This window comes from Cyprinus carpio, chromosome A21 (assembly GCF_018340385.1).
Source record: "Cyprinus carpio isolate SPL01 chromosome A21, ASM1834038v1, whole genome shotgun sequence".
In the NCBI taxonomy this organism is placed as follows: Eukaryota; Metazoa; Chordata; class Actinopteri; order Cypriniformes; family Cyprinidae; genus Cyprinus; species Cyprinus carpio.
Window position 1 is genome coordinate 18,380,981 of NC_056592.1, and position 11,472 is coordinate 18,392,452.

Genomic DNA, 11,472 nt, shown 5'->3' on the forward strand with positions numbered 1-11,472 from the left:
CCAGGTTTTTAAAATTGAAAAGGGGGGGAAAAAAAAAAAAACGCAATTAGCTTTTTAAAAAATTTTATTGTTGGCAGAAACAGGGAGACAACCAGTTGTTTATTTTTTCTATTTTCTCGGCCTTTTGGGTTTTGATATAACAAAAACGGGGGCCCTGAGGGGTCGACCCCCTCCAGTATTACAAAAAAGACAATATGTCGGGAGTATCCTCTCCCCGCGCGCGGGTTTTTTTTGTTTTTTTTTTCCCCCCCTTTTTTTTTTTTTTCCTTTTTTATTTTTTTTTTATTTTCTTTTTTTTTTTTTTTTTTTTTTTTTGGGTTTAAAAAAATTTTTTTTTTTCCCTTTTTTTGTTTTCTTTAAAAGGGGTTTTTTTTATTTTCCTTTTGTTTTTTAAAAATTTTTTTTTTTGGGGGTTTAATTTTTTTTTTTTTTTTTTTTTTCTTTTTTTTTTTTTTTTCCCATTTTTTTTGGGGTTTAAAAAACGTTTGAATTTGGGGGCTGGGGTCCGGTTTCGTTTTTTTGCCAAAAAACCCTTTTTTTACCCTTTTTGGCCCTTTAAAAGAAAAGGGCAAAAATTTCCCCCCGACTTTATGGGGGTTCCACATTCCAAAAAAAAGGCCAATTTTGTTTGGGGCTTGGAATTTTAGGCCAAAAAACGATTTTCCTTTTTAAAACCTTTTTTTGACTCGCCGAGAGTCAAATAAAGAATCCCACTCCCTCGAAAGGGTTGCCCCAAATAATTTGGCTGTTTCTACAACCCTTCCCAAAGGGGGATGGGTTTTCTCCGAAATTTTTTAGGTTGCAATCGAAGTTTTTCCCAAAGGAAAAGGGCTCCGCTCATAATATTAAAGATCATTTTTTCAACCAGTAGGATTTGTAAAAATTTACTTCCCCCACCGCCACGCCCCCGTTTTTTTATCAACTACGTTTTCCCCCAAAAAAAAACAAAGCTTAATGTTTAAAAACTTTTTTTTTAAAATATATATATATAAATATAATATTATATATATATATTATACCGTTATTTTAAAAATCCCTTTTAAAAATTAATATAATAATTATTTAAAAAAAAAATATTTTTGGGAAAAAAACGAACATGTTTAAAAGCATTTTTTGGGGAAATTAAGGTGGAATTTCCATCTTTTTTGGGACTGAACAAAAACTTTTTCTTTCCCCCAAACCCCAAAAACCTTTTCCCCAATCCCAAATCCCTTAAATGTTCAGCGATGCCCAGGGAATGGGAAAAGGAAAAAAAAAATAAGAGAAATATGCCCCCGATAAGGGAAAAATTTTTTTTACCATTTTTGAAGTGTCGAAAGCTCGCTTCCCCTGAAAAAACATTTCCCATCTACTGTTTTTGCACTATTTTAAAATTTCCAAGGCCCGGGTTTCCCCAGTAAATGAACCCCAATAAAAGTAACAAAACCCTTTTTTTTTATTTCCGGGGTTGAAAAAAAAAACCCCGCACCATTAAAAGGGTTGGGAAATCTCCAGGAGGCATACCTCAGAAACAAATAATACTGAATACTTTGCTTCACTGTTACGGGTGAAAGGAGCAGATGGCGGAGATGAACGGGATGTGTACCTCCCCCCCTCTTTATGGCCCCCAAATATATTGTTCATTTGGGCCAAACCCGGGGGGTTTTAATCTTTTAAAGGGATTTCCCCCTTTTAGTTCAGTAAGCAAGCCGTTTCCAGCTCTCTCATCTCCTCAAAGGGGAAAATTTCCCCGGGACAAACCACGTCTCCCCCAAAACCACCAAAACCGGGACGTAACAACGGGAAAAACATGTTGTAAACACTCGAGAAGGGGGCTTTTGGTTTTTTTCTTTTTAAAAATCAACCCCAAAAAAAATACAAAAGCCCCCAAAAAATTTAAGGGATGATTGGGAGAAAATTTTTATTAATTTATTTTTTGGCACCTTTTTAAAGGGGAAAGTATTTAAAAAAAATGAGAACCTGTTGTGTGGAACTTTCATTGAAATTGGAAAAATTCTTTTTGTGGCTTTTCTAAATTGGTTTTTTATTTTTTTTTTTAAACCCTAAAAAATTTCCAGAATTAGGGGACTTTCATAAGAAAAAGTAACCCCGGGGGCCCTTTTCTTGGTCCTTTTTAAATTTTTTTCTTTAAAATTTAATTCTTTTTAATCAATTAGTTTTTTTAATAATAAAAAAACTTTTTTTGGCGGGCAATAAAATCAAGCAAAAAAAATCACAAAAAGGAAAAAACCAAACACTTATAAGCAAAAGGCCAAAAATTTAAAAACTATTTTTTGATTTTAAAAATTCTTTTTATCAGGTGCATTTTTTCAAAAAATAAAAAAAATTTAAAAAATTTTAATTTATTTTTTAAAAAAAAGGTTTTAAATTTTTAAAATTTTAAAAACTTTATTTCTTGAGAAAGGTAATTTTAAAAAGGCATTTTCACTTCCTTTAAAAACAAAATGAACAACAAAAAACACCCAAACAAACATTTTAATTTTTTAAAATTTATAAAAAAAATAAAAAAAACCAGTTGAATTTTGAATTTTTTTTTTTAAAAAAAAATTAATCTTTTTATTCAAACCATTGAAATTTAAAAAAGGGATTTTTGTTTAAAGGGAACCTTTTTAAAAAAAGCCCGTTCTTGTTTGAACTTTTGGGGCCCGCAAAAGCCCCCAAAAGGCCTTTCCCTTTTTCAAATTTGGGAAAGGAAAATTTTTTAAAAAATTTTCCAAAAGGTTTTTCCTTTTTTTTTCAAAAAAAAAACCCCAAAAACTTCTTTTTTTGAGCCCGAGGTTTTTTTTAAAAAAAACCGCGGCCGGGGCAGGTTCGCCCAACCTTTTTCCCGCCCCGCAGGGGGGCCCGGCCCCAAAAACCCCCCCCCGGCCTTTTCTACCCCTCTTTTCCCCCCCCCCGGTTCAACCAAACCCCCCCGAAAAAAGGGGGGGTACGGGGTGGCGAAATGGGCAAGCAAGCCCCCTCTAAACTCAAACCGAGGGTTTTAAAAATTAATCTCTTAATTACCGAACATTAAAAAAAACGTTGTAAGTTTGCTCAAATTCCCACAAGATGCAAGTACTTTATCCCCACGGATAAGGCCCCCAATGCGGGAAAAAACTCAACTGCTTTCCCCCTTTTTTGTTTTAAAACGCTTCCTTTTTTTAAAAAGACAAAAATAAAAAAGCTCAAGAAAAAAACAGCGCCCGTAGGGTTTTGTTTAAAAAACCCTTTTCGTTTTCGTTTAGGGAATTTATTTCCCAGTTTTTGGGTTTTGGGGCTTTACGTTTCAAAGGGTTTCAAAAATTTCTATCAATAATTTTCTGGCCAAAGGAAGAAATTTTGAACCAATGCAACCCAAAAAATGTAGATATAAATATTCCTAAACAAGGGAAACAAAAACTTTTTAGTATTTAAAAAAACCCTAGCAGCCGTTTCCCGGTTCTTTCAAACATTTGTATGCGGGGCCACACCTCTTTTTTTCTCCCCCTGGTTTTATCCTTGTGCCGTTTACATCCCCGCTCCAAAATTTGCCCCGGGCCTCAGAGGCTTTTGGAGACCTGTGTACGGACTTCATAGGGCTTTCCCCTGTTCCTGGGCCCGAAAGACTTCCCCCTTTTATAGGGGAAAGGGGGGACGGTCAATCTTTGTAGTGTTTCCGCTATTGTCATTCCCCTCAGGACTTTTTTTTTATGCCCCGTGAGGGTTTCAAAGGGTTTCTCATGGCGACGGATCTCCCTTTGGGTTTCTTTGCAAAATAATTCCCTGTAGTAACATATGATAATTAGTAAAAGGGTTTTCATTTATTTCCCCAAAAGTTTTTGGGTAAACCACAGTGGGAAAAAAACCCCTACCCCAGTTGTTTTCCCCAAAAATTTAAAAACCCGCTTTTCTGTGATCTCCGGGTAAACCCGAGGTAAAAACCCAAATTCCGTAATTTTTTCCTCAACACATAAAGCCCTCATTGTTTTATACGACGGTTTCCCCCCATTTGTTTGTAAACTCCTTCCCTTTTAACCGTGTTTTTCCCGAAGACAAAAACACTGTCCCCGTAGACACCCTACAAAAGACCCCACATACCCCCAGATTCAAAGAAAAAAAGTCGGATTCCCAAAAGATAAAGGCCCAAACAATGGCGACCCCCAAAATTTTTTTGGGAGGAACAAAACATCAACATTTGCCCCGAAATCAAGTAGTTTGGGTTATGGGGTGTTCCTGCCCGTCAACTTAAATACTGGGAAAGGGGTTTTTTCGCAAATAAAGCCCTGATACTGTGGTTTAAAGGGGGAAATTTACCCCCAAAAAAGAAAAAATTTTATGTTTATCTGTTACCCCCAGGGATCCAAAAATTGGGGGCCCCTTTTTTTCTTCAGTAGGGAAAACAAAAAAAAAGAAAAATTTTTTGCTCAAAACCGTTTCAGTCTTTCAGTCCCTTTTAAAGTGTGGATGGGAATCACGGCCCAAAAAATTCCCCTTAAACTAAAAAAAACTACACAAACAAAACCCAAAATTAAAACCCCTTTGGGTTGTGAAAGATACATTGATTTGGGAAAAAAACACAAAACCCATCGGGCCCTTCAAGAAATAAAGTTTTATGTTTTTTTTAACCTTTTATTCACACAAATTTTACCGCCCCTATCCCCTCAAAATGGACCTTAAAACCCCTCCCCAAAGAGATTGTAGATAGGGGGTCAATGGCCACTTAAAGATAGGGGCGGAATGCCTTATAAGTCGCGTCCGCCAATAAAACAAGAAAAAAAAGACTCTTGCTTAGAAGCGCTCAGGAAGTTTTTTTACCCGTTTGGACATTACTTTTATCAGATAAAAAAAAATTAATCTGTTCATTTTTTTGCACAGAGATGTTTTTTTCTTTACACATTCCCAAAGTATCATCACGGAAAACCCAAAGGGGTTTTAAATTTTGGTTTTTTTTTGTTTTATTGTTTTTTTAGCCTGATTCCCAAACCACTTTAAATTTAAGACTGATGGGGCGCCCAAAGGGTTTTAGCCCCAAAAACTTGGTTTTTTTTTTTCCCCGAAAAAACCGTCACCTAAACTTGGTTTCCCCGGGGGGGAAGCAAAAAACAAAAAAATTTTATTTTTTGGGAACAAACCCCTTTTAAAGCAAAAAGGGATATTTTTGGCGGGGGCAAAAAAAAAACAGCTAGTTCCTCACTGGGGATATTTGTATCCCCCAATTTCTCCCTTTTTGTCAATCACAAAAAACCCAAAATTCTGGTTTTAAATTTTAAACAAAAAAGCGCCCCTAACACCTCTTTGATTTAAGATACAGGATCTGCACAAACAGTCAAGAAATGAGGGGGTCCTGGATTTCCCCTTCAAACCCGGGATTTGGGCCCAAAAAATTTCCCTCATCCCCACAAAAATACATCCCTTTTAGTTCGGGACCCCTTTTGGGAGGGAAATACTCTTCCCTAAACCCGCAAGGGGGCGTAGTCTAATATTAAAAAGTGTTGTTTATGCTATAAAATGAAGATGTTTAAAATTTTAAAAAGCCTTCCGAGTGTGCCCCCTTTACCCAACTTTTTTTTTATTTTCATCACTTGGGGGTAAACTGAAACCAATCAGAGTGATTTTTCTCCTTTACCCGGCTCAACTCCCGCGGCCAAAAAGCTGTTGACGGGTTTCCGGGCTAGTGACAACTTGGGTTAGATATCCCCAAAAAAGGCCGGGGATTGGCCCGGGGTGGGGACCGTCCGGGGGTTGATGCTCTTTTCCCCTTTCCCAGCGTCTGAATGGGGAATGCAAGTGCAATCATTTCAAGAAAAAAACTATAAGACCTACAAGTATGCAGGTGTAATAGGGACCATATACACTTCAGCACTTTCTCTACTATCCCAGATCTGAGGTGTTAGGCTAGGTTTCTGCATCAAAAACTCTGAACAGAACACTCTGATACTGACATATGAATGTCTTGTGGATTGTATATTAACCCTGTAAAACCTGACAAATAAAAATACACCCCCCCCCCCAACCAAAAAAAACAAACAAACAAAAAACAATTAGAAATGGAACAGTTTATTGAACCTTAAAAATATATTATAATGAATATAGATAAAATATATATTTTACAAAATATTAAAAACACGCATGTTTCTGTTCAGTATCCAATTCATCATAATTTTTTAGTTCTGGAAGTTACAATCATAATGAATTCTTTTAATTTAAAAGATTAAGTAAAACTTAATTTGTTGTTATATGGCCCCTTTAAAGAACAGAAAGAGTGTGAAAATCAGAAGTTCTGCATGATTAACAGAGAAGTTGATCCCAACTCATAAGGGACCAATGTTTAAAGCATCATTACTTTTTTTATCAGTCTCTTCTGGCCAAAATAAGATTGTATAATCCATAACAACACTACTTCCAGTGAAAAAGTCCCCTGATGTCCTCCCACATCAAAATCCACCAACACAGAACTGTTTAGGACTGTTTTCACTTGTAAATTGTGCTTTGTTCTGTGTGTATTTCTCTCCTGATTCAGATGCAATGTCTTTTTTTTACTGAAGAAAGCATATATTATGAATAGACTACTTGTGTTTTAGCCGGAAGCAAAGGTTTAACATTATTTAACAAATGTATTAATGATGGGTTTGTTTACTACAAACATGCATCTTTTCACTTCACAAGATATTAATTGATGGACTGGAGCAGAATGGAGTACTTGTGGATTATTGTGATGCTTTTGACAGCTGTTTGGAGGTTCATTCTGACGGCACCCATTCACTGCAAAGGATACACTGGTGAGCAAATGATGTAATGATGTAATGAAAATTTTGTACATTTCTCCAAATCTGTTCTGATGAGGAAACAAACTCATCTACATCTTGGATGACTTGAGGGTGAGTAGATTTTAAGCAAATGTTCATTTTTGAGCGAACTACTCCTTTAACACCACACCAAAAGAAATGATTATCAACAATTATCAGACTGTTTTCACTCTGTTCCTTGCACTAAGCTATCATATGACTCCAGATGCCCTTATTACATGAGTTGTCTGGACTATTTTGATGCTTTTATAATCTTAGGCTATGGCCAGGAAAAATGAACCTTTTAAGTTCCACCGAAAGGGTTTTTGCAACAAAATAACTAAATATTGAGAGAATTTTATGTGAAATATGTATCCTAAAGACTTGAAAAAATGAAATAATTTCATCAGCAATGCTTTGATACACTTTGGTTTCATGACAAAAACAGCAGTTGTCTGTGCCGCCTTTCGCATAAGAGTATATAAACTAAAAGCACTGGGTGGAGATCTCTGGCAATGCATAAAGAGAAAAACAAGAGCCTGTTTTGAGTTAGCGAGCATTTACCCATTCTGTTATATTGTTTGCTTCAGTACACAGTCTTCTACCTCTACAAATGACCAAACTGTGATGAAATATAAGCAAAAACATGAAATAGATAAATGAATAGATCATGAATAGATGAAGAGATCGACTTAATGCAATCCAAACCATATGAGATCTGTGTTGTGTATGAATAGAAAAAGTGTTTTAAGTATATACACATATCAGTACGTATTTACACTCATACCTTATACTCTCTGGAAACCATTTCTGAGCTGATGGGTCCAGAGATCTGACTTGACATTGTGGCTGCAATGAGTTGTTTACACCATTCCACATGAGCCCCTGTGGGACTATAATGTAAAAGTGTTAGTGAGTACATGTTTGGACGTACAGTATAGGTCTGACAGTAAGATACTTAGAAGAACATAGTTTCTGTGTATATACAGCTGGCTCTTATTCATCCCAATAGTACAAGTACATCAATAGCATTCATCATTCTGAACTATGCTTTCAGACAGGACTATATATTTATACTTACTTTACAAAACATCTTGAGCACTGGCTTAGTTATTGTTGCTTGTTTCAATCACTGAATAATAAAACAATTTTAAAAAGGTAATCGTCACTTTTTAATCGTACAGTTCCAATTTTTTTCCTCAGAATTACGAGATAAAAATTATGAGTTACAAAGTCAGAAACAAAGAGGGATAAACTGACAATCCTGACTTTTTTTTTTTCTCACAATTGTGAGTTTAAATATTGCAATTCTGACTTCTTTTCTCAGAGCTGAGGCAGGCTATAAACTCACAATTTTGACCTTTTTTTACCCACATGATTGCATTTTTATTCCGAAATTCTGACTTTTTTTCACAAATCTGACATTTATATCTTGCAATTCTGACATCTTTTCTCAGAATGGAGATGTAAACTCTCAATTGTGAGTTATAGTCTAATTTTGAGGAAAAAAGACAAGTTTATACCTTGCAATTCTGAATTTATATCTCACAATTTTACATTTATAACTCGCAATCGTGAGTTTATTTCATGCAGTTCTAAAAAAAAAAGTGAGAATTCCTAGTTGTAAACTTGCAAGGGGGAAAAAAAAAAATCGCAATTAGCTTTTTAAAAATTGTATTCAGTGGCAGTAGCAAGTAGACTAACTACAGTTTTTATTTTTTACTATTAACTCGGCCTTTGGTCATGTGATATAACAAAGCGGTGCCCATGAGGGGTCGACCCGCTCCACGTATTACAAAATAGACTAATATGTCTGCAGTATACATCTCTCGCGAGCGTTCGTGTTTTTTTTTCCCCCAAAACCAGTTTATGTGAGTGCACCCTTAAAAAAGATCGTCATCCAATAATTTATTATGAAGGTTAAAAGTCATCAGTGTTGCTCATGTTGATAACATGCTTTCTTATCTGCATGTCTGGTTAATAAAACACAACATTTAATTCAAAGTTAGCCCAAGGGTTTTGTTTGCATCAAGTCACTCAGTAACAGAACGCGGTAAAACACACCTAGTTTATGACACTCTAGTTCTACAACGCGACGCGACATATAATCCACTAGCGTCGCGTCACTAGCAGTGTAACTGAGTTGTGTCATAAACTATAAAAACGATATTATTGGCACTGACCTGTCTGGGGTTTCAGCGTTTGACTGTGCTGAGGTCGGTCGCTTATCCATCCTCTACTGTACGCTTACAGACGGGCAAAATCACGCTATGTTGCACATCCAACGCTCATCGTGTGTCTGGATCAGCAAACGCTTTCCTCTAAAACTTTGTGACTCGCCGAGAGTCGAAATCATGAATCCTACTACGTCGAAAGGGATTGCTCATGAATAATTAGGTCTGTGCTACAACAACCTTCCAATGGTGATGGTTTGCTCCTGAATATTAATTAGGTTGCATCGATAGTTTCCAATGGAAAGGACTCCGCTCATGAATATTAATGATCAGTCTTCAACGCAGTAGGATTCGTAAACTTGACTCCCGCACCGCCACGCCAGCGTTATTATCAACTACGTTACCCAAAATGCAACACGCAGTTAATGTTTAGAAATCTTTATATTTATATATATATATATATATATATATATATATATATATATATATATATATATATACCGTTATTATATAATACCCCTTAAAAATAATATAATAATTATTTAAAAAAATATATTTTGGGGGAAAAAAGCGAACATGTTAATAGCATTGTGTGGGGATTAATGGTGAATGCCCATCTGGCACTGAACAAATCTATTCTTCCCCCAAATCCAAATCCTTCCCAAATCCCAAATCCTGACTGTTCAGCGATGCCCAGGTAATGAGGAAAACAGAAATAAGATGAACTATGCTCGCATAATGTAAAATTTATTGATCCATTTTTGAAGTGTCGAATGCTCACTTCCCCTGAAATAACATGCCCATCTACATGTTTGTGCACTATTTTAACTTTCCAAGAGCCCTGTTACCTCATTATAAATGAACACCATATAAATGTAACAAATGCATTTTCTATATTTCATGTTGAAAAAACAACCTGCACACATTACACAGGATTGCAAATCTCCAGGGAGGCATACCTCAGACACAAATACACTACTGAATACTTTGCTTCACTGTTACGGATGAGAAGGAGCAGATGGCAGGAGATGAACTGGGATGTGTACCGTCCACACGTCTTTATGGCCCCTAGAATATATTGGTTCATTGAGCCACCGGGGGTTTGAGAGTCTTGTAAGGTATTTCATTTTGAGTTCAGTCAAGCAAGCTGCTGTTTCCAGCTCTCTCATCTCCTCACAGGGAATATCCTCGGGACAACACCACGTCTCCCCAACATCCACAAGACCTGCACGTACACAACGGTAAATACGAGTGTTGTAGCACTCGAGACCGGTCTTGGTCTTTTGGTCTTTCCTTCAAAAAGTCACCAAAATTAATACAAATGCCCCAAAAATTCAAGGTATGATTGCAGAGTCACCAAAATTTGTATTTATTTATTATTGGCTACTTCTGCAAGCAAAGTAGTTCTGAATCTGAAAAATCCATAGCAGTCTCTACAACTGTTGTGTGTTTCAATTAATACAAATGCCCCAAAAATTCAAGGTATGATTGCAGATTTTGATACTGTTGTTAGTGATTTTTTTTGATAGTTAGATGTTTTTTATGGTTTCTTTGTTGTTCTTTCATATTATTATGATTTTTGTTTTGGCCTCGTCTTGGTCTCTACACACTCTGGTCTTGAGTCATCTTTTTTGTGTATATGAAATGTGGTGTTTTGGCCTCGTCTTGGTCTCTACACACTCTGGTCTTGAGTCTCGTTTTGGTCTCTACACACTCTGGTCTTGAGTATAAGTTTTGGTGTTATTGTGTGGATGACCAGTAAATACTTGAACTTAGATTTTAGATAGGGCCATAAATTGATTATATTTTTTGATAATTTAAATACTTGAATATATAAATTGTTTATTTTTTTTGATGATTTAAATATTTATGAGGAGCGCAATCAATTGATATTAGAATACTTGAATATCATGTTGAAATCAATTGATTTTTTTTTTATAAGTAGGTTATAATAAAGATAAACTTTGATGTTGACTTTGTTTAGTATATTGTTTCTTAATGTTTCAGCTAAATGCAGGCTTGTAGACACACACACACACACCACACAAATATATAACTTTTGACCTGTACTGTATATATATGAATAATATCTACACCATTGTTGAATTTAATTTATTTAAATTAATTATGCAATAATTAATCTTTATATTATACAAACATTAGAATTATTAACAAATCAGTGTAGATTTCACCTGCTATAACACCTCGCCCGAACCTTTCTCCAGACTCCAGCAGTTGCTCTGTTTGCACGGCAGTCATGCCCAGCCTCTCAGTGAGGATGAGTCTCCAGTCCTCTCCCTCCCAGCTCTTCTGAGCGATGTGAACCGCGAGCGTGCAGTTCCGCAGCTCCGCCAGCAGGGGCCGCCAGCGGCTCTCTACAGTCTTCACCCCGTTCAACACAAGAGTGGCGTACGGCTGGCGAAATGACAAGCAAGCCACCTCTAAACTCATACCGAGAATATAATATTAATCTCTTAATCTACAGAACATTAAAAAAACACGTTGTAAGTAGCTTACAAATTCCCACAAGATGCTAAGTACTTTATGACACA

General features: G+C 36.1%; 2 protein-coding genes across 4 annotated transcripts in view; both read right to left on the reverse strand.

The window, feature by feature from the left end:
• Positions 1-9,294, reverse strand: part of LOC109093416 (myotubularin-related protein 1-like) — a 29,617-nt gene extending 20,323 nt beyond the window's left edge. The window contains exons 1-2 of one of the 3 annotated variants that reach the window (XM_042711175.1): positions 8,930-9,294; positions 7,534-7,639 (exon numbers count right to left, since the gene is read on the reverse strand). In XM_042711175.1, coding sequence (XP_042567109.1) covers positions 7,534-7,639; positions 8,930-8,979 — 156 coding nt within the window. In that variant the 5' untranslated portion in view covers positions 8,980-9,294. Of the gene's footprint in view, positions 1-7,533; positions 7,640-7,827; positions 8,049-8,929 lie in introns of those variants that run through there. The other 2 variants (XM_042711176.1, XM_042711177.1) reach the window with 2 other exon arrangements.
• Positions 9,295-9,654: 360 nt separating this feature from the next.
• zgc:110222 (uncharacterized protein LOC550336 homolog) lies at positions 9,655-11,446 on the reverse strand. Its single transcript, XM_019107151.2, has 2 exons — positions 11,113-11,446; positions 9,655-10,145 (listed from the first exon to the last, which is right to left on the reverse strand). The coding sequence occupies exons 1-2, from the start codon at positions 11,369-11,371 to the stop codon at positions 9,919-9,921; spliced, it is 486 nt and encodes a 161-aa protein (XP_018962696.1). The 5' UTR covers positions 11,372-11,446; the 3' UTR covers positions 9,655-9,918.
• Between the last annotated feature and the right edge of the window lie 26 nt (positions 11,447-11,472).